A 22924-nucleotide genomic window follows, 5' to 3' on the forward strand; every position below is an offset into this window, starting at 1 on the left:
CCCACCTTGCTACCTGCTCTAACCCAGGCAAGCACCAAAGGGCAGCTCCAAGGAGCATCGCTGAGCTCGGGCTCTGGAGCCTGGCACACACAGACTCGGTCCTGCCTTTCCCCTGGACCCCAGGTCCTGCCCCACCTCTCTGAGCCTACGCCTTCTGAGCAATAAGCGGGGTTCACATCCCTACCTGAGCAAATGCCCATCCAGAGCCTGGCACCGAGGGACAGTGACAGGTGGTCATGCTTATTTTGCTGATAGTGACAAAGTCCTCCCCAGTGTCTGGCACAATGGGAACCTGGCATCAGAAGACCTGGCTTCAGGGTCGCCTCTCTGGGCCTCGGTTTCCCCATCTGTAAATGGGGTCTCTGCTGTGAGGGGTGCGTGGGTGGCACTGTCGTCCTTTAGCTCCATTCACCCCACCCTCTGAGCCACAGAGCTGCCGTTCGGCCTTTATTGACAGAAGACAGTCCTCCCACACTACGTTACATGGTCTCGGCGTCGCCCCAACGCTGGTCTTCACGAACAATGACCCAAATATCTCAGCCTCCCGGGGGTCACATCACACAAGGCATCTGAGCAGTGCTGGTTGGATGGGCAGCACTGGGCTGTGTGTCACAATGGTGATGCTCGGCAGAAAGTTCCAGAGTTAGGAAGAAATTCAAGATGGTCCTTCAAGACAGGCCTGAATGCCAAAACTCGCAGGTGGCTGGCTGCCCTGTTGATTAATCAGAAAATCCTGGCTCTGGGTTTGGGCGCCCGCAGGCGTAGGAACCAGACATCCAGTTGGTCAGGAGAGGACAATGGTATATAAGCCACCGCTGTAGTTTTCTGTCTCAACTTAGCTGGACGGTCCCTAGTTAATGCCTCTTTTCCCAGCCTGCTCACCGAGGTCCCCACTAACCCGACTGTCTGCAGAACCCGCCACTTGGAAAGTCAGTCACTGGCAACTAATGGGGGAAAAGACATAAGCAAGGTCATGGGGCAATGAGACAGGCCACCAGGTGCCCATTAATACTCTGCATCGCGGCTTCCTCAGCCCGAGCTCACTGCGTGGCTCAAGTGTTACCTGGTTCACAGTTGACTTTCTTACCATCGGGAGTGTCTTAAAGTCTAGAACAACCCTTCCCCCCACCACCCCTCCATTCCCACCCTGATTTGAAGCCCCCAGAACTCAAAACTCTGGTGCCTCTCCTCTTAGGGGCACATGGCAAGAGATTCAAATCATGGCTGAACAGTTGCAAAAATACTTGGTCTCTAATTGTTGAAAAATAGGATATTTCCCAGTATCAACAGTGCTTGTTTGCTCTAGAAACCAGCCCCAAGCTGCAAAGGGCTGAGCAGCTAGTTGGAGACGTGACTGATGGATAATTTGGGGCGTTAGGATTGCCAGGATCCGGGAGGGACCACGGCATCTCGTTCCAGGGGCCACGGGCTGGGTTGGAAGAGGTGGTGTGGGTGGGATCCAATAAATATAAATAAAAGTACACAGAGTCACTGTGCCCGGCGTGGCCCAGGGACTTGCTCTAGGAAACCCTAGCAGACTACGGGAGAAGGGGGCCTGGAGGCCGGCGGGGCGGGTGCCCGTTTCAGAGGTCAACCTGCTCTGGTCTAAGAGAATTTTGACAGTCAGCCAGCCCCACTCCCCAGCCTCAGGGCCTGTCTGCTGGTGGCTGAGACAGGTGTTTCATCCCATAAGAATAAATTAAAGGCCTTCCCGCTGGGCGTTTCTGTGGTGCACCAGTGTGTCCCAAAGTGGGCTGCAGGTGGTCTCAGGAGCCAGCAGGGAAGCAAGCTAGAGCAAACCTGTTCTCAGCATGACCAGCCCTCAGAGGAGTGTCAGGGAGATGGGGGAGGCCAGGATGCTTGTCCACTCTCCTCTGTCCTTCTGACTTGGAGAGGCTCCAGAAGCTTCCCGGGGAGGTGAGGTTCAGCCAGCAGCCTCACCAAACATCCAGAGGCCTGTGGAAGGGTGAGAGGCCTTTCTTCCAGGAGCACCTGGCTTAGTGAGCGTCCTTCTGGGGCCCAGGTCCTGGGGCAGGTGAGGCCGTCAGCTCAAAGCAGGGCTATGGGCTTGTTCCCCGGGGTGCCCAGGTACTGAGAGGAGGAGGTGGCGGCTGACGCGGCCATGCTGTCCGGGGTCGAGTACGCGGCGTAGAGACCAGTCACTTGCAGGTCTGGGAAGGACTGGTCGCTGCCTCCGGAGACAGGGGTCAGGCCCGAGGGCCCCAGCTCACAGCCAAGTGGGGAGTCTCCGAAGGCCCCCAGCGTGTCCAGGCTGAAGCCCTCATCCTTCATCTCCTCCCAGAGGTTCCCTTTCAAAGACAAGAGCATGTGGGTGAGCTGGCTTCATGTCAGACAGACCCGAGTTCGAATCTTGTCTTAAGAGGCAAAGACCAAGTGTGGGCTTAAAGTCATGTGTTTCAGGGCCACATGGAGGAGCCAGAGTGCCAGCCCTGTCCCTTCCCTCCCCACTGGGTGTCCCCGGGAAAGTCACTTCCGTCTCGGAACCTCAGGCTGCTGGGAATGAAATCAGGTAATCAGAGACTCCACCTCCTTGGACCAGAGGCTTAAACAAGGGGATGTGTGGGAAGCACTTAGCCCCCGTTAAGCGGTATCATCACGGTCAAAGCCAAGGTTTCCTCGGCATGTTTTATTTGCACAATAATCCAGGGGGAGAGGCAGGGTGGTTCAGACATACCCATATCATAACTAACTTACTGACTTGCTCACTAGCTGACCTGCTAACTTGTCCTTTTCCCTCACTAGTCATGGAACTCCTTGAAGGCAGACGATTTCTCGGCCGTTGGCCGGCACATAGTAGGTGCACAGGTGTGGGGGAATGGATGGGCCCTGAGCCTTCACTGAAGGCTAACTTCCCTTGTCCATTCATTCATCCATCCATTCATTCATTCATTCCCCGTGTAGTGAGAATGACCACGTGGCAGGCAGTGGGTCAGAGTGTGACCTGGCATGAGGTTGGCCTGTGCCAGTTGAGGCAGTTACTAGTTGAAAGACTGAGGTCAGAGAGACCTGGGTTGAAATCTCGGCTCTGCCACTTACTAGCCGGGCAGCCTCAGGCCAGTGACTTCTCTTTGCGTCGGTTTCCTCATTGGCAGAATGGGGACAGGAAATGGTAGTGACCTCCCGGGACTGTTGCCAGCTGAGATGGGCTGATGCCTCTGAAGTGCTTGGCACAAGGCCTTGCATACAGTCAGCGCCCATTAAATGCTTGCTGTAATTCGCTATGATTAGGTCGTTGGGAAGTGTTCGTTGAAGGAACAAACTGTGGGGTAAATGCAGGCAGTCCCCCTCTTCCTTGTCCTCCTCGATCTTTCTTGCCCCCCCCAGTCTACCTGTACCCCTCTGTTCCCATCAGCCCCTCCTCCAGCCTCACCCTGCAGAGCGAAGTCCATGATGCTGGGGTCCAGGGCGTCCACTTCAGTGTTCATGTCAGTGCTGATGTTGAGGAAGTCCACTGGAGCCCTTCCCATGGCGGGGTTGGGGAGGGGGCTGGGGCTCAGGTCCGGCAGGGCATGCAGGGGTGGGGTCTGGGCCGGGGCGGGAGAGTCTGGGGCAAGATGTGCCTGGGGCTGGACCTGGTGGTGCAGGGGGACTGATTGCAGGGACAAGGTCATCAGTGGCTGGGGTGGGAGCTGGGAGACGGCCAGACAGCTGTGGGCCATGGCCACCGTGGTGGCATGGGTCAGCACGGGGGCCTCAGGCTCCCCTGGCTTGCCGGAGCGTCGGCAGCTTTCTGGCCGGTCCGAGATCAGCTTGTCCAGCTCCTCTGCAGGCAAATGGGAGAGGTCACTCAGCAGAAGCCACCCTACAGTTCCTGGCCTGGATTCAAATCCCAGTGTTACCACCTGTGTGATTTTAGCAGCCCTCTTGGACTCTCTGAACCTCAGTCTCTTCATCTCCGAGATGGCACACACACTTTACATAAGGTTGTGGAAATGTAATGAAATCACAAATGATGTAGGGACTTTATGGAATGAGAGGAGCCTCAGAAGACATTGGCTCCTCTCATTGGGACAGCACCTCATAGGACAATCCTGTGACCTAGAACTTTACTTAAACCTCATAACAGCCCTACAAGAGGGAGATAAGGCAGAGATTACAAATTCCACCAGCCTGGGACAAAAGTTATTAACACACATGGGGCCCTTGCCACTCCCTGCTACTAAAGAGACATGAAGAAGCATCACTGGATTAGAAATTGGATCCTCCTTCATGCTCTTGGATATAAACAAGACTGAAATTACTCTTAAATTATTTTTGATGGTTGGCTTGTATCTCATGGACTGTAACACAGATTTGAGACTGGACCACTAGGCTCCCAGGATCTATTTGGGTTGCACCCATTTTAGAAGCAAGGATACTTAGAATCTAGAAGGTGAAACTGCCTGCCCAGGATCTAAGTATGTGTCAGGATGGGCCCTGGGTCTCAAGTCGAACCCCAGAGCTTTCCATGGGGTGGGCATCATGCTGTACCCCCTCAGCGGAGGGCCTCCCTGGATCCTGCTACGTTCCTTCTCTTTCTCATTGAATTGTTCCACAGACCCAAACCTCAAGCACCCAGATAGCCATAGGGCCAGGCCAAATATCCCTAAGGCTGGGTGGGATCAGCCTTCCATGTCCCTCTCTCCATTCATGTGTCACTTGTCTGTCCTCTGCTTCACATCTCTTAATTAAAAAAAAAAAAGGTGCAGCATTTTATTCTAATATAAAAGTAATTCATGAACAGGGTAGAAAATTTGGAATGTAGAGGTCATGTGAAGAATATGAACATTATCAGCGGTCTCCATTCACAGTAAAGATTTGTTTCTTCTAGTCTGTGTGTGTGCATGTGTGTATATGTGCAAGTGTGTGTGTATATATTTATAGATTTATACGTGTGTGTATATGTGTATGTATATATACATACACACACTATACATAGAGATGAGTGTGGATATAAATGCATCTTAAAATGTGATCATGCTGTGTGTGTAGATGCATAAGCTGCCTTTTTCCACTTATTGTATTGGGATCATTTCTTTATGCTCCAAAAATAGTTTATCTCTAATGCTTGCACGGCATAACATTTATATCTATTTAAATAATCCCCTAGGTTGCTTTCAATTTTTTGCTATTCAAAATAACTTCATGATGGATAACTTTGTTCATACACCTTTTGCTCCAATCTTTGATGTCTTCTGCATAAACGGCCAGAAGTAGAGTAAGTGGACCAAACTGGGGGACCAAGTTTGCAGGGTTTTGATAGATTCCTTTGCCCTGGAGAAGTTTCACCGCTGATGTTCCCACCCATTGTGCAGGATGATGCCTATTTCTCCACATCCTAGCCCACACTGGGTGTTATTGTTTTATTATTTTTGGAATCTGCACCAACATGGTCAGGCTTTCCCATGGTGGTTTCGTTCGGAATTTCTAGGGAAGAAACCAGGATTGTTAGTGAGATTCAATAGCTTTCCGTATGTTTCTGACCAGACCCTTCAACTGACTGGGAAGGGGAGGGGAGGAGAGGTGTATTTCACAGTGGGAAAGGGGGACGGTCACCAGGCAGAGCTGGGCGTGTGTGTGTGTGTGTGTGTGTGTGTGTGTGTGTGTCGGGGCGCCCGGGCCTCACCGGGGTTGGCCATGCTCCGGTGGATGGCGGCCAGGTCCTTCCTCTTCCATTTGTACATCTCCTCCTCCATCTTGTCGATGCGGGCCAGGTTCAGGGCCCACAGGCAGCCCTTGCGCGAGGAGCCACCTGTCTTGTTCTCCACCTTCTCGAAGCACTTGTTCAGGGACAGATTGTGCCGCACTGAGTTCTTCCAGCCGTCGGGCGCCGTCTATGGGGAGAAATGGGCACGTGGGGGACCCCCTGCAGGGATGTCCCTCTAAACCTTCTCCCTCCCGGGGGATCTCAGCCTCAGGCCTGGAGGGGCAGGGGGAGAATGTCAGTGTCCAACACTCAACCTCGAGCTGGGAAGACAAGAGAGAGTGGTGGGGATTGTGGCACGTGGAGGGTGGCGAGGAGGGGAGTGCACCCTGATTAAAGGGGCCGCCACACTCAGCTCTAGGCAATGGTTACCACACAAGGACCAGGCCCAGGGCTGCTGGATCTCTCACCCTCTCTCCTACTCAGGAAGCAAGCAAATGGTGATACTTGGATACTGGGTAACTGGTCGAGTATATTAAATGCTGATCATTTTTTCCTTGTTGATACAATTTTCTGTTTTTTTTTTTTAAGTATAGTTGATTTACAATGTGTTAGTTTCTGGTGTACAGCACAGTGACTCAGTTCATATATATATATATACACACACACATATACATATATACGTATGTATACATATATGTATACATATATATATACTTTTTCAGATTATTTTCCATTATAGTTTATTACAGGATATTGAACATAGTTCCCTGTGCTATACAGTAGGACTTTGTTGTTTATCTATTTTATATAGAGTAGTTTGTATCTGCTAATTCCGAACTCCTAATTTATCCCTCCCCCCCTCCCTTTCGCCTTTGGTAACTAGATATATTTTCTATGTCTGTGAGTCTGTTTCTGTTTTGTAAATAAGTTCATTTGTATTATTTTTTAGATTCCACATAAAAGTGGTATCGTATGATATTTTTCTTCCTCTGTCTGACTTACTTCACTCAGTATGATAATCTCTAGGTCCTTCCGTGTTGCTGCAGATATAAAAACCAATCATTTTTAAATGCTCAGACTTTGTTGTTAGGTAACCAGATACTGCCGCGCATCTCATGCCCTATTCATTTCATTCTGTCTCTCTCAGACACACACACACACACACACACCACTGTGCTGCAACATTTCTGCTAAGGACACTGTCCAGGCCAGGGACCCCCCTACAGCTTGGTACTCTGTGATCACCGTCGCCTTTTTCCTCTTTGATGCCAACAAGGATAACATTACTAATGGCCAACCAGGTGCCAGGAGCTGCCAGCGCCTTTACATGTGGATCCTCACTAACCTTGCCAGCTGGCTGGGCATTCTCCCCATCTTACAGAGAAGGAAGCTGAGGCTCAGAGCGGTGAAGGTTCTTGCCGGGTCTGTTTTGCATCATTATATTTTACTGAGTCTGTGCTGAATAACTAGGTTGGCCCTCTATCCTTTGCCCCCTGAGATACTTGGTGAACTCCTCTTCATCCGTCAGAGCCCAGCTCAAATGTCCCCTTTGTTTCTGGATTTCTTGGCCCATGTCTGTGTGAGTGCACATTGCAGGTGTCTATGGAGGACTGAAAGGGTGGCCCAGTTTGGCCCAGGGCCAGCCCTGGGTTGGCAGTGCCAGGGAGAGTTCGGGGCAGCTCCAGCACCCCTACCCTGGCTGGGACCCCTCACCTTGAAGTAGGGGAAGTGCTCCTTCATGAAGCTGTAGATCTCACTCACGGGCAGGCTGCCTGTCTTGCTGTTCTTTAGGGCCATGGCGATCAGGCAGCTGGAGGCAAAAGGCAGGGTGGGGCAGGCCAGGTGTGAAGGCATCTCAGGCTGACAGCCCAAGATCCTCTCTGCCGGGAATTCTGCCCTGCTGAACCCCACCGGTACTAACCCCTACATACTCATAGTGTTAGCCCTCAATACCTTTTCCTGTCCTCCGTCTTTCCCACCCTCTGCCCTTCTCCTCAGTCCTGAGTGCAGCCATAGGTACTGATTTGAGAAACCTTGTCTTTTCCTCTTTTAATCCTTCCCATCATCAGTGTCTGTAGGCCTTAAGATTTTAACAAGATTTCTTACCCGCCTCCCCTTATGAAGTGCAAATACTATTATTCTGATGACTTTTTACATCAAAGGGAACTGAAACTCAAAGAGGCCAAGCCACTTCCCCAAGGCCACACAGCGTGTGAGTGACAGAGTGGAGCGCCAGGCTCAGTGTCTGGAGTGGGTTCTCAACCCTGGGTGTTGACAGACCACGTGATGGCTTTTCTTAAAAATGGGTCCCTCTGGGGGTTCCCCACTCCCCAAAAGCCTGGGCCACCACACCCCGCTGTCTGGTGCCCTCACACCTCTCCTCCCCCAGCCCCCCACAGTCCTGGCCCCCCGGGACCTCACCTGTATGAATAGATGGGCTTGGGGTAGTGTTTAGGGTGCAGTTCCTGAGATGAATGAACAGCCATGCGGGGCTGGGGGTAGGGAGGCCGTGCACCAAACGGGGAGCCGTACAGGCCCATGGGAGCGCACTTCTCATAGGCAGGGACGGGGAGGGTGGCAGAAGAGATAGAGATAGTGAGAGAGAGCAGAAGTCACTCACAGTGACCGCACCCCCACCCAGTCTCGAAAAGCGAGATGCAGGGTTTACACCCCAGCAGACAACCTTGTCTCTGCCCACTGCAGGGTTCTGGGCGGAAGCGAATGAACAACCCCATGACGTGGGCCTACTGGAGAATGCTATTCCCGTGTTCCGGGTGGGTAAACTGAGACTCAGAGCGGTCCTAGGCCAGCCCAAACCAGGAGGGTCTGCCTTTGATTCCAGGGCCCCTCCAAGCCCCCGGTACCTGCTGGACACCCGGGTGTAGCGGGAACGGTGATTGGGAGGTGGGAGAGTACAGCTGTGGCGGGTCCTGCAGGCTGGATGAGGGCTGGCCCCCCACAGGGAACTGGTTCATCTGCTGGGCCCGGGAGAGAAGGAGACAGAGAGTTGGGGGAGACCCCAGCCCTGGAGGACACCCCCCTCACTCCCTGACCCCTGTGGTGGCACTTACACTGGCTCCATGGTTGGCCATGGGGCCCAGACCCAGCACACCTTGGGGGGCCATGCCTGCTGGGCCGTGGAGCAGGGGACCTGGGGCAGCTCCCATATGCAGGTCAGCTGTCCTGGCCAAGGCACCTGCAAGAGGGAAACATAGAGATGCCTGGGCTGGGGGATGGTGGCTGACGGCAGGGACAGCCCAGTCCCTGGGCATCCCCAGAGAATGGAGCCACCCCCACCCTTGGGATCAGGCACATAGTAGGTGCATGGCAAATCACTTCTCTAGGTATATTGGTATAGAGTGGGTTCTTACCAGCTGCAGGTTCCTACCTGCCCCTCTGCCAAGGATTAGCTCAGGAATAGCAGATGTACCCCCTTCTTCTGTGCTGGACCTGGGACAGACATTGCTAATCTATCACAGATTCTCCCTACAACAGCCTGATTTTAGGCAGCCACCACCAATCAAAGAAAGGATTGTCTTGATGTACAAGACAATTCTGCCCTGGCCTTCAGCTCTCCTCTGAGTTCTGGCTGCCACCTGGGCCCATCCTTTGTGCCTTGAAGGGTCTGTCTGCCTTGTCCTCTGTCTCTGACCAGATCCTCAGCTCCCCGAGAGCAAGGACCACATTTTATATGACTCAGTGCTCCTAATATCTGGCAGAGTGACAGGCACACAGGAGGTGTGCAGTAGATGCAGTGAAGGAAGGGGCTTCCTTATTTCACAGTTACCATCTATTGAACACCTACTGTGTGCAAGGTACTTTCTGCATGGTGTCCTCATAACACCCCATCAGGGGAATTCTGTTCTCTCTTCATTGCAGATAAGGAACCAGGTCAGAGGGGAGGGCACTCACCCAAGGTCACACAGCTTGGGGTCTAGAACCTTGGGGTTCTAGATCAGAAATGGACAGACTACTGGCCACCAGGCCAAATCAGCCCACAGCATATTTTTGTAAATAAAGTTTTATTGACACACAGCTACATCCAGTCATTTACAGATTGTTTGTCTGTGGCTGGTTTTGTCCTGCAGGGACACGCTGAATCGTTTCAGCAGAGACCACACGGCCTCCCGGGCCTAAAATACTGAGCAGCCCTTTACAGAAAAAGTTTGCTGACCCCTGCTACTGATGTTTAAGGCGAGAACAAGTTGTCCAGTGAAAGAAATACTCCTAGACATTAATTTTTCAACTACTGGTACTTTTTAAAAATTCAAGTGTAGTTGATTTACAATGTTGCGTTGGTTTCTGGTGTACAACATAGTGATTCAATTATAGGTATATATATATTCTTTTTCGTATTCTTTTTCATTATAGGCCATTACAAGCTATTGCATACAGTTCCCTGTGCTCTGCCGTAGGGCCCTGTTGTTTTCAACAGTTGGTGCTTTTAATGTACTGCGGTGTTTGTTTCTGGTGATAGGTTTTCTTCAACACTTTCCACGTCCCTAAACGTTTAGTCCTCTTGCTATGACTGCAACTAACTGCCATTTATTGAGCACCTACTGTGTGCCGGGCCCTGTGCCCAGCACTTTCTTTGAAGAAGTCAAAGTATGTCCGTGAAGAGTCAGAGAGCAAATCTTTGCGGCTTTGCCAGCCACATGATCTCTGTCTTCTTTGCTTTTTCATAGCTCTTGAAAAATGTAAAAGCATTCCTAACACAAAGGCTGGACAAAAACAGGCCAGCGGCTGCACGTGGTTCTGGGGACTGTAGTTTGCCGACTGCTCTAGGGGTTCGGGGTGTCCCAGGGAAGGGGGAGGGTCTGTCTTTTCTGTTCACTGACACCTGAGCGCACATCGGGCCTGACACACAGCAGTGAGCAAATGAATGAACACATCCCTCCGAGGAAGGCAGGAGTCCCATTTTACAGAAGGAGAAACAGGCCCAGAGAGGGAGAGGGAGTAACCTGGCCAGGGCCACACAGCAGTGGTTGTCAGTGCTGGGTGTCACCCTTCCCCAGCACCACCCTCACACCACCCACCTCGCCTCTGAGCCTACCTGGGTGTGCATGCGGTGCACTGGGGCCTCCCAGGTCCACGCGGCCACTCGCCATCTGCTGCAGTCGTGGCACGTCCACGGCCGTGAGCCATGACAGTGACTGCAGGTCCCCAGGAAGGTCGTCATCGCTGGTGGAGGCCAGGAGTCTGCAGGGAGGAGCAGGAGCTTGAGTGGGGCGGGGAGCTCGGGCCAGCCCCTGTGGGGGGCTCCCCTACCTCTGGAATCACCCCCTTGGTCTCTCCCCTCCCCAAGCCATTCTAATCTTCCAAGCTGCCCATCCCCAGGGATTTCCCTTGAGCAGCCAGCTCGCCCATCCTCAAATCTTCCCTTCATTTATTCACTTAACATGTTGTACTTGGTTCCCATCCCCCAATACTCAACACTAAGGTTTGTTGAGCACTTACTATGTGCCAGCCACTGTATCAATTCCTTCACGGGTATTAACTCATTGAACACACCCAGTCACCTGATGGAGGCAGGTGTTATTATTCCCATTTCACTGATGGGGAAACTGAGGCTCAGAGCACTGAGTCACTCACCCAAGGAACAGGAAGTGGTGGGGCTGGAAGCCGGGCCATGTGGCCCGATGCCTGAACTCTTCACCGTGACCCCAGGCAGCCCCTAGAGGGTCCAGTTAGTATCCACGCTCACCACCCCTCAACCCATTCATGAGCGAAAACATTGCTTTCTGTGGAAAGACAAAGCCTGCCCATCAAGGATACCAGGCAGGTACCCCAATTTGGGGTAACTGTGGCTCCCCAGTGCCCTTGAAGTCATGCTCACCACACGCCCAGCAGCATCTCGTCCACGTTGTAAGGTGGCAGCAGAACTGTCAGGAGCCCATGCTAGGCCCACCACGCCTGCCACCCGGGGCCAGATGAGGCCCTGCTGGCCACACACTTTCTGGTCTGATGCCCAGAGGCCCACTGTCCGAATTTTAAACTCCAAGTTTCAGAAATAGGCATCCTGGGTCCAAGTAGAGCCGGGGTGAGAGATGCAGCCTGTGGCTTTTCTCCCGCACGTGACAGTGGACCCTGCGGGGGCATCCGTCTCTACCCACTCCTGCCACCTGCATGGCTGCCCCAGCCGGTGTTCCCTCTCCTCCTCTTCCTCCGTCTCTCTTCCCCCCTCCTTCCCATCTCGCCCGCTCTCTCTTTCCCTGTGTTTTAGGGCCACAATTAGCGTTGCCATGGCTCCCGCTGCTCGGTTGTCGCAGGGCCTGGGCCCTCAGCCCACCAAGCTGGCATCAGGTGACGGCCTGGCTGCCCCAGCGATTGGCTGCCTCGTAGGAAAACAGGGCCTGGAGATGATTTGAAAACCCAGCCGGCCCGTGTTGGTGGCAGCAGTTGGCCTGGCTGCTGTCCCCTGGTGGCCCATTGTGTGACAGACGACTGTTGCCCCCGTGGCACGTGGTTCCTATTGTCCTGGGGTCTCCATGCAATTGTTTTTACAGCCCCCCCCAGCTGCCGCCCATTCGACCCGCTCATAACTCATCTGGACGAGTGACAGCCACGGGCCAGGCCTGGTGGATGCCATCTGTCCTCTCGGGCCCAGGGAGACCATGGGGTGAGGCTGAGGGGCAGGGCCTGGTGTGCCGCCTGCCGTCGGGGAGCCTGGCCGGCCCCACCCCGCCCTCCTCATCCCACAGCCCGCCGACCTCCCAGCATCTGGTGATGCAAGCCCCACTCCTGCCCAGTAAACTGCTGTAGCTCCCCACTGCCCTTGCTGCTCTGCCTGACACTGAGGCCACAGGGAGGAGTGAGGATGAGGCCCTGCTGGCAAGTTTCTTAAGGTGGGGGCCCCACCAGCGCCCCCAAATGGTAGGAAGAGGGGCTTGTCAATCCCCAGTCTCTCTGGTGGTGGGAGAATCTGAAAGGCAGTACACCCACTGGTTCAGAGCGTGGGCTCTTTAGGGGGAGGGTGTAGCTCAGTAGTAGAGCGTGTGCTTAGCATGCACGAGGTCCTGGGTTCAATCTCCAGTACCTCCATTAAAAATTTTTTTTTCATAAATAAGTAAACCTAATTACCTCCCTCCCCTAAACAAACAAGCAGACAAACAAAACAAAACAAAAAACAAAACCGCGTGGGCTCTGGTTCTAATCCTGATTTTCACTTCCCTGTGTGTCCTTGGGCTACTGACTTAACCTCTCTGAGCCTCAGTTTTTGATCTGTACAATGGGGATAAATAAGAGTTCCTATCACATAGGATATTGTGAGGATTAAATGTATTATTGCTTATCAAGCCTTGGAACCATTTCTGACTTCGCTATCATTAATGTTAATATTAATGATAGTATTAGTCAGGTCCTCAGGGACCAGAAGTACACTGAAGCTCTGGGCTGTGACATCAGATGTACTTCCAAACCTCCCTGAGCCTCAGTCTCCACATCTGCCAAGTAGGGTAACAGTGACAGAGGCAAAGCACTCATAAGAGGCTCTTAGTGAATGTCCATCCTCCCCCTCTGCCCCTTCTCTCTCTGACGAGGCACCCGGGGCTCCCTAACCCCCCCCCCAGACACGTCTTCAACCCACACACTCATATACCCATCATCTCTGTGTCCCCACCAGCAGGGATGGATGTTCAGAGCCACTGAGTCAGGCTTTCAGGGGATGAAAGCAGTTAACCCAGGCTCCCCTCGGCCCAGTGCTGGGGAGCCATGGCCCCCGCCCCACCCTTCAGCCAGCTCAGGTGACCGTGCTTTGACACGGGCATAGCCCATGCCGGGCCCTGGGGTTGTTCCCACCTCCTCCAGCACACCTCCATCGAGCCTTCCTCTGCACCTGCGTACCTTGCATTCTTTCACAAAGGATGCCTTTCTTTCTCCTTCTCTGGATCTGTCAGCATCCCCCCACCTGCACCCCCATTTCTCTGAGGCCCAGGGAGCACCCTAGTGGGCCACCAGCCTCCACCTTCTCCTGGACTTGGCTGATGTCCCCAGAGAGGGCAGGGGCTTCACCCCCAGGTCTGGTGGGGAGGAGGCTAGGACAGGGTCTGCGTCCACTGCTGGTTGCAGGCGGCCTCAGGAGAGCCTGATGCTGAAGCAGGAACCTCGCACCCACCCCCTGAGGGACGAGCAGTACTCCCAGGGCGCATCATGATGGGCCGGGCATACAGTGGGTGCTCAATAAATACTCATGGATTGGACAAGTGAGCAAACAGATCTGACTGTCCAGATGCCCCACCCTCACTGCCCTGGCACCTAGGCAGGGGGTGAAAGGCCCAGCTTAATTTTATTTAATTTTATAGTTAAATAAAATTGAATTTCATTACAGCCTGTGGACACAGTTTGGAGTGAGTGAGCCCCTGGGGTGCACCCCACCCTGAACTGAAGTGGGTAACACGACTGATCTTGTGGCATCCTCACAAGAGCCTGATCAGGTAGGGATGTTACCATTACTGCCATCCCATTTGGCAGATGGGGACACTGAGGCCAGGGAGAAACAGGCCCATCTACACTGGGTTGATTTCAGCCCCACCATCCTCTCTCCCTGCCTGCAGGGTATGGTTGAAGAACTCTGTTCTGTGAGTTCTAGAAAATGCTGACACTGTGCTAGCCAATAGGAAGCCACATGTGGCTACTGAAATTTAAATTCAGTAAAATTATAGATTCAGTTTCATCACGCCAGACACATTTCAAGTGCTTGGCGGCCACACGTGGCCAGTGGCTGCAGTACTGGATGGCACAGATGGGGAACACTTCCAATATCATGGAACATTCTACGAGGTGGCAGTGTTCTGGAACATTCTTTAATCTTGATGGACAAATCTGCAGTGTTTTTGCCTTGCCTTTTTTTTTTTTTTATAGTGCCCTCAGGTTTTATTAACATGCTTGGTCTGAGTAACTCATCTCCATTTCCTGATGGCCAAGTAGGATGCTGACAAGGCCCCTAAGGCAGCTCCAGCCATTATGGCTCCGGGGAGGCCGGCCACCCACAGAGCCTGGGCGTCTGCAGGAGACCTTGAGCACTTCCTGAGCTTCTCTGAAGAGTCCCGAGTAGCTTGGAGTAGAACCATGGGACCCTTGCTAGAAATAAGGCAAGGTAAAAACAACTGGGTGTTTGATTTGGATTTGGACATTTTAGGGGCTGATTTCATGGAAGGTTAAGTTTTATTAGATTTTGTTATAAAAGAGTCATCCACCCCACCCCACACCAGCAAGGAAGTTGGGGGAAAGGGCTCTGTAAAAATGGGAGCCACATACTAAGGCATCTCATGAGGTAGTGAGCTCTCTGTCCTGGGAGCATTCAAGTGGGAGCCAAGGGATGACCTGTCTGGCCCCTGTTAGATGAAAGATGAGCTTAAGCAACCTCCAAGATCCCTTTGGATACAAAGACCCTGTAACTCCTGGGAGCCGTCTGCAGTTAAACACCCGGTTGCATTTCCGAAGTTCTATCATCTTGGACAAGCCCCTTCCCTCTCCAGGCCTCAGTTTCCCCATCTAAAGCAGTCGTGGCAGAGGAGAAGTTCGCTCAGGGCCCTCGTGGCCCAAGGGCTCTAGGAAGGCAGAGTAGCACTCTGGGGAGGAGCAGGTGTGAGCCCCAAGGCAGGCGGGCCTGGGCCTGAACTCTTCCTGGCTGTGTGACTGCTGCCCTGGGCCTCAGTTTCCCCGTGTATAAAATGGGAATAATAATAGCACCTACCCGTGGGGGGCTGAGGAGAATGTAAGAGTTCACTTAAGCATAAGATCAAATGAAGCACCTAGTTTTCTGCTGAAAAAACAGGTTCAACTATTAGTTCCCTTTAGGACCCCTGAGGAGGCATCTGTCTCAAACCAAGTGGGGGATTTGCCACCAGCAGGGGGTCCTCATTAGTCAATGGAGAGCTTTGGGGGCAAAACGAAAAAAAGACCTAGGGAGCATGCCAGGGTCTTCTTCTGAATAAAAGAGATCACGCCCTACTCCCCGCCCACACAAGACGGACTTCTCTCCAAAGCTCTGTTACATCCATCTTTTCCATGTTAAAAAACACACGCACACCCCTATGGGGCATCATCGCCCCCTTTCACAGGTAGGAAAGGTGAGGCCAAGCCAGGTGAATTCGCCTCAGCAGCCTCCTGGCAGTGGCCCCAGGTACCTGCCCCAGCAACTCCCCTGGGCCCCAATTTCCGCACCTGGAATGCAAGGGGGTTGAGCCCATCCCAGTGTCTGGGGGGGGGCCACTGAGACACACAACCCCTAGGGCCACCCGGGGTGGGGGACTTCAGAGGTGGGCAGCCGACCTCTGCTGGGAAGTGGGATGCTGAAGGGTCCGGTCCCATTCGGAAGGAGTCGCAGCGTGGTGTCTGAGAGGGGGCAGACCCTGCTCAGGAGCGAGTGGTACCTTGGGGCCATCAGTATCAGGATAATGCTCTGTCATCAGTGCAGTAATGGTGTTGCCGATTTTCAGGTGCCTACTATGTGCTCATCACTTGACCCATGTTCCCTGTGTGCCCTTGTGAGTTTTGCTCTGAAGGCGCTGGGCTTATCAGAAGGCGCGGGTCCTCCCATCCCATATGGAAAAAGCCTGTGCCCAGGGCTCACGCGTCCCTCTTTTTGTAGCATTTCAGTGTAGTTGGTTATGGTGTAAGCTCTGGGGTCTGCCACACCCGGCTTTGAATCCTAGCCAGCCACTTAGAAGCTGTGAGATTTGTCTGCCATCAGCTGCCTCTCTGAGCCTCAGTCTGCTCATGTGTACAATGAGGGTGCTAACCCCTGTATCCACCTCATAGGGTGTTGTAAGGACTGAAGAAGATAGTTCTGTTGGAGGGGGGCGCCTGGGTCATCACTGCATTGCACGGTAGGGTTCATATTCATGTGAACATCCTCCAGGGAGTATGAGTTCAGCATGAAGAGGGCTCCGTGGAGAGGGTCACCCACAGAGTATCCAACACTCAGTAAGCATCTGCTTCATTCCACAAATACTTCCTGAACTCCCACCTGCCACGCCTTGTTCTGGCCGGCAGACAAAACTCTTTCTGTCCAAGGAGAAAACTTTCTAATTGACCTAGGGATGCACAGGAGGGGAGGTCTGCCCCATGACATGCCCACCTTCCTGCCAGCCCTCTTAGGTCTGGACCTCCCTTGTCTCCTGACAGCCTGTGGGGTGGCTACTTAACAGACCCATTTCACAGATGGGATGGTTGAGGCCCAGAGAGGGGAAGGGATACCCCTCAGCCTCTCAGTGCATGGTGACAGGGCCACTGGTTGGGGGACCCTGCGGTAGCCCCGGGCAAAGCAAGATACCACTGGAGTCCATGACTACCATTCTGCACCAGCCAGGGGACCAGGCTGAAAATATCAGTTAACAATAGCCGGTGGGGAGGGTATAGCTCAAGTGGCAGAGTGCATGCTTAGCATGCACGAGGTCCTGGGCTCGATCCTCAGTACTTCCTCCAAACACAAATAAATAGATAAACCTAATTACCTCCCCACTCCAAAATATTAAAAAAAATAGCCTTAATTGATCAGCTGTGCTGCTGGGGGGATGGAAGATGAGCCAGGAGAGTGGAGTGCTGGGCGAGTAAGCCCGGGGAGACCTGGATTCCAGTCCTGGCTCCACTCTTATTGCAGGCCTCTGTGCAGGTGACTGAATGCCTTTGAACCTCAGTTTTCTCATGTGTGGAACAGAGGTGATCACAGGGTCTGCCTCTGGGTTCAGGGCACGTAAACCACTAGAGGGCATGGTTCAGTGTTTGGTTTGAGTGCTAGGCAAGTGTTTGTGGAATGGATTTCAGACCCAGCAGTCAGAGTCACTTTTCAAAAGGGACATCAGAGCCTGTCAATGTCCTTAAAACCCATCGGAGTTGTAAGAGTTTAGCTCCCTGCCACAAACTGGCTCTTGGCTATCTCGTTCCTGATCCCCTCTGCTCTGGTAAACCTGGCTGTCTTTCAGTTCCTCAAACATTCTATGTTCTCTTTACACATGCTGTTCCTTCTGCCTAGGATGTTGTTCCATGCACTTATTCATGGCTGGCTCTTTCTCATGCTTCTGGTCTCAGCCAAAAAGTTCCCTCCTTGGAGAGGCTCTCCTTGGCCACCCCCACCCCTGGTGGTCCTTCCTTTGGTTCCTTCTGGAGAACATTTTGACAGTTTGCAATGAGGTATTCGTGTATATCTTTCCAATCTTTCTGTTCTAGGAGCACAAGGGCAGGGAAGCCCTGTATTTTGTTCAGCACCTGGCACAGGGCCTGGCACCCTGTGGGCATTTATTACATACCTGCTAGGGTAGGAAAGGGAATAAGGATCCTCCTTGACTCCAGCCCAGTTCAGCTCCAACCCATCTTGCATCCCCCAGTCTCTATCCATTTCCTGCCCAGCCTCCCCCAGACACCGCCTCCCCCAGGAAGTCCTCCTAGACCAGTCCAGCATTTCCCAGTCTTTCCATCCCCTGAAATGACATGGCAAAAACTCCCAAGATCACTCGTTAATTCTCCTTGGGTGTCTCTGCTCTTATTTCCCCCTGCCTTCTAAGTCCAGAGCCCACATTTAACCCTTTATTTCCTGTCTTGGTGTATGTGTTGGGGGTTGCTTAGAGTTGATACAGCAGTTGTGCCATGGAAGGAACATCTATTGTGGGTTCAAATTCTATCTTAACCCCTTTGGAGCTGTGTGACCTTGGATAAGTCGCATCTCTGTGCCTCAGTTTTCCCATCTGTAAAATGGAATAATAATATAAAAGTAATAATTATATTATTATTATTCCCACCACAGAGGGCAGCCATGAGGATGAGATCAGATAACCTGTAAGACAGGGCCCAGCACCCAGCAGGTATTGAAACCTCGTTTCTTTCTTCTCTCCTCTGGCTTTTCATGGTCACTAGGAGGGCGTTGCCCAGAAAATATTGTCACAGCAGGGAGTGGTGTCAGATCACCATCCCCGCGGTGCAGAGGCACATCCACCGTGATTATAACCAGGAGGTTTTACCTGCCGTCTCCAGTTGGGGTTAGTAAGAACTTGTTACATCATCACAAACTGTTTTAGTTTCTGGTCCAACCTTTACACAAAAGGGATTAAGCATTTCACGGAGCTGTTTATTTAGCGAACATATCTTTTGTAACTGTTTACAGGAAAAAGCGAATCAAATGCCATTTTAGCAAGCTCAGAAATCCCCAGATGGGCCAAGAGTGAGTGTAACGTGAAATGATTTGATTAGGAATTTGGAAGAGAATCTTTCCTTCCTAGAACTTGGCTTGGGACTTGGTGTGCATGCTCATGCTCTGTGTATGTTTCTGGAGGTGGAGACACAAGATCCCAGAGGAGGGCTGCACCCCAGAAAGGCTACCTCTCTCATTCCTTGCCCATCAGTAGCCTGAGGAGCTGTTCTGGACACCCTGAACACCCTAAAGGGTTGTAAAGATGTTGAGGTGGTCATTGCCCCTGCTAGATGAAGCTCTCCACCAGCAAGGAGGTTATAATGGGTAGAGCTGCTCTGAAATGGGAGTTAAACCATTCCTATACTCTGTGCACTCAGAAGCTTAAGAGAAAAGGCAGGTGATCTGCCTCCCCTGGTCCACAGGACAGGATTTTGTCATCACTTGAGTGTGAAGCTTCCCTGAGTTTCTGTGGACATGCTATTTCTCACGTGACATTTGTCTATCCATCCATCCATCCAATGAGTATTTATTAAGTATTTACCATGTGCCCGGCACTGTGGCTCACTGATGAGAAGACCATTGTCCAGAGAGGGAAAGGATTTTGCCCAAAGTCACCTCCTCTTTTAGAGGAGGAGCTGCAGGTTTCAGGAGTGAACACTTGGCATGAGGATCTGTAAGGATAACCAATGAGCTGCATGGCCCGGGGGAGCCTCAGTTTTCCAATCTGTAAAAGGAGACTGTTGGATCCAACCTCCAGATAAGGAGTTAGCAGGTGCCTGGCACACAGTAAGTGCTTAATAACTCTCATGATTTCCTAGCACCTTGAAGAGTGGATTCCCTCCTAGTTCTGAGCCAAGGGAAAACCGACTAACCCATGCTGAGCAGGAGCTGTTAGCCGTTGCCCAGGTCAGGGCTGCCCCCATCCCCCGGCCCCCAGCGGGCTGGGATGCTGCTGCCAATTTGCTGTTGAGGCCCAGCCACTGACTCCCGACAGCTCCCTGGGGACAGGGCTGCCGCCTCCAGCTGCTGCCCGTCCAGCCCCCGCCCACCCTGCACACAGCCATTGAAAGTTAACGGCCAAACTCAGCCCCTGGGGATGGAGGCACAGGCGGCTGCGTGAAGCGCTGCATGGGGGCTGGAACCAGGCTGCACCAGCGGCCTGAGTGGTCCTCGCAGCCATTCTCTGGAGACGTGGGAGGGGGAATGAGAAGCCCATAAACTCCTGGGCTATTATTTGGAGGGAAAAACAGGAGTGGTCGGAAGGGGTGGGGGTGTCGCTGCATAATCATAAAAGCTCCCTTCCATGGGAAAGCCCTCTTCCCCAGGACTGACAGTCACCTCCCACTGACCTGTGAATTGGGCTCTCTCATTGCTCCGTTTCTCAGATGAAGAAACTGAGGCACAGAGAGAGAGGGGCAGTGACTTGTCCAGGGTCACACAGCTGTAAGGTGGTGGAGCAACTTATTCTGTTCCAGTGCCTGTGACCTTCGCCAGTAAGACACAGGGGTGGTGGCCATGGTACCCTCTGGTTGGGACAGCCTAGGGTTCAAGTCCCCACTGTACCCATAACTAGCTGCATCATCTTGTTAAAGTCATTTAATCTGGCTGAGCCTTGGTTTCCTCATCTGCCAAATGGGCACAAAGGTGCTACTCTCATGGGTGGTTGCAGCACAGGGCAGGCAGGTACTAAAGGGTTAGGAAACCACCAGCTATTATTATCATTATTATTATTATTATTGCTGTTATTTTATTATTCTGCCTTCTGTTTATGCTGTTTAACACAAGAAAACAGTCCTGAATCCATGTGAATAGGAAAGGCTGGACCCCTAGGATCTACCCGGAGTTGAAACTGTTATTGAATCTTTATAACAACTCTATGCAGTAGACACTATTTCTGTCCCCATTTTATGGATGAGGAAACTGAGGCTCAGAGAGGTCCACACAACCAGAGAAGCTGGGGTTCTAACTGACTCCAGAGCCAAGCTCCTAACCCTTTTGCTACCGTCACTCCACCTGCTGTAATGTAATCCTTTCCAGCAGAGAAAGGAAAACCAGAGGTCTTTGGTTGCGCGATCTTGGGAAAACCTTTTCACTTTTCTGAGCCTCAGTTTCCTCACCTGTACGATGGGGGCTCATCAGAGCAGCCTCCCAAGCTGGCCATCCAGTCAGTGCCCTCAACTGTGTGCCTGGCCCGCATCTAGGGTTCCAGCCCTGTCCACAGCTATCTCTCAGCAAATATTTGTTTGAATTTGTGACCTCTTCTGGGTCTCAGAAGGCAGCCTCCAGGCCCACCACCTCCCTCTAATTGGAGGCTGTGGTCTTCCCCAAAGGCACGGCTGGTGAGTCGCAGTAGCCCCGGGAGGCCAGACAGCCCCTGGGTAAACAGGGCTGATCTGAGGTGACAGCCGGCTCTTCCCAGGCCAGCCCCTGTCCTGTCCCCACTCCATAATCTGGGCTGTGCCCCCTCAACCCATGGACACGGTGCTTGCCTTGGGGGCGGGGCACTGGGAATCAGATCAGGCCTTCCCTGGCTCAAGAGAGAGAGGCCCCTGGGATACTTGTTTCTCCTCCTCTGTCTCTTTGCTGTGTGACCTTGGACAAGCCCTTTCTCCTTTCTTGGGGGGCATTTCCTGGAGTGCTGTTAGGACCACTGGAAGAGAAGGAATAGCTGCTACTGTCATCTTAACGTCCACCCGGATGCCCAGTCTCTCACCCAGGGAAGGGGCTTCTCTTGGAGGAGAAGAAAGAGTGCAGGCTTTCAGTGGTCCCACTGCCCAGAACACAAGCCATACACTCTCTGAGAGACCACCTTTGAAATCGAGACCTCCTGCAAAGTCACAGGATTTAATATAACCATGGTTCTTGGGCAGTTTCAGAAACCGTAAACAGCACAGAAACACTTTAAACACTTACAATATGTATGTCGTTCGTTAGTGTTGAAGCCCTCACCTGTATTCCTGTGCAGAGGGGTGGTGATTCTGCGCTGAGTTTCGAATAATTCCTGACATCGTAGATGAAATGTCACTTTCTATCATCTCCTTGGGGAAAAGACAAGCAGAAAATAGAGCTCCCATCAGCAATGATGTGGACAGGGCAGAAAACCCATAGTTTTCCCACAACTCAGGACAGAACTCAACAGAACATTTAAAAAAAAAAAAAAAGGCGGGGGTACTAGGGGAGAAAGTACTAGAGAATTCCTGGGCGTCACAGGTCACTTTCCCAGGCAATTCTACGGGTTTTAGAAGCAAATGAAGAGAATGGAATGAAATTCCAGGTTCTTTCGAATTAATGGGGGAAGGGCAGAGGGGCAGAGAAGGGCTCTAGATTCCAAATGTCAAGTCTTGGAAAATGTTGATTTGCAAAATAGGAATCAGAAAAACCTGATTCCCTTCCAAGTCTAGTACTTTTCATCCGCAGCTCTCTTATGGCTATTTTGGAGATGGAAAAGGACAGCTTGATGTGTCAGGTACGTTTCTCTGGGGAATCCAAATTCCCCTTGCAAAGGGTAGTTCCCCGCAGGGATCCAGCCATGGAAATGCCTTCAGAAATGCCACATGCCCTTGCTGGAAAACCATCCCCACTACTCCACCTCACACCCCCATTCCTGCTACACACAAACACAGCCTTTAAAAGAAATCTTCCCTAAGTTTCTCAAACTCTGAGCCTGAAACGAACACAGAAACCCACTAAACACTCTCAGATCCGCCCGAAAAGTCATTCAAGGACTCCTGGAAAGGAGAAAAGGGGAGTCGAGAGAGGTAGCCCCCGCAGAGAGAGACCCCTGCTCCGGGTATCCCCCCAGGAAATGCAATGCAGGGCACTGCCCGGGAGGAGGGAGCAAAGCCGACCCTGCAAGGCGGTACCTGGAGCCGATCCTCGCCGGGCCGCCGCTGCAGGCGCTCCTGGGGAGGGTGGGGGTTTCGGAGGGGGGCTCCCTCGCGCTCGCCCCTCGCGTTCCGCAATTTGGCCGCCGTCGCAGCTCGAACCGTTTTTAAATTTCCCTCTCTGGAGCTGTCCAGCTAAGAGCATGCGCAGTAGCCGTGCGGGGGGATTTTCCCCAAGGGTCAGTTACAGGGCAGGGTCAAGGGGATTGCAGCGGGCGTTTCTCAGCAGCAGCGAGCCTTGCGCGCCCCGGGGCTCCGGGTGGGGTG

At 52.5% G+C, this 22924-nt stretch overlaps 2 protein-coding genes across 3 annotated transcripts in view; one reads left to right on the forward strand and one right to left on the reverse strand.

Annotated features, from left to right (window-relative positions):
• Positions 1 to 2049: 2049 nt before the first annotated feature.
• Positions 2050 to 22732, reverse strand: FOXN4 (forkhead box N4). 2 transcript variants are annotated; one of them, XM_072952803.1, is made up of 10 exons: positions 22637 to 22732; positions 21723 to 21811; positions 10701 to 10846; positions 8719 to 8843; positions 8512 to 8622; positions 8069 to 8196; positions 7361 to 7457; positions 5627 to 5834; positions 3392 to 3784; positions 2050 to 2309 (listed from the first exon to the last, which is right to left on the reverse strand). In XM_072952803.1, exons 2-10 carry the CDS (start codon positions 21806 to 21808, stop codon positions 2050 to 2052), a joined length of 1554 nt encoding a protein of 517 aa, XP_072808904.1. In that variant the 5' UTR covers positions 21809 to 21811; positions 22637 to 22732. The 2 variants fall into 2 exon arrangements, with proteins under 2 accessions (XP_072808904.1, XP_072808903.1); XM_072952802.1 differs by lacking the exon at positions 22637 to 22732 and having other exon boundaries at positions 8512 to 8625; positions 21723 to 21808.
• The window catches only part of MYO1H (myosin IH), a 74832-nt gene continuing 74123 nt past the window's right edge, over positions 22216 to 22924 (forward strand). Inside the window, exon 1 of the mRNA XM_006204899.4 lies at positions 22216 to 22239. Coding sequence (XP_006204961.2) covers positions 22231 to 22239 — 9 coding nt within the window. The 5' untranslated portion in view covers positions 22216 to 22230. The remainder of the gene's footprint in view (positions 22240 to 22924) is intronic.

The sequence above is a fragment of the Vicugna pacos genome, chromosome 32 (assembly GCF_048564905.1).
Source record: "Vicugna pacos chromosome 32, VicPac4, whole genome shotgun sequence".
Taxonomy (NCBI): domain Eukaryota; kingdom Metazoa; phylum Chordata; class Mammalia; order Artiodactyla; family Camelidae; genus Vicugna; species Vicugna pacos.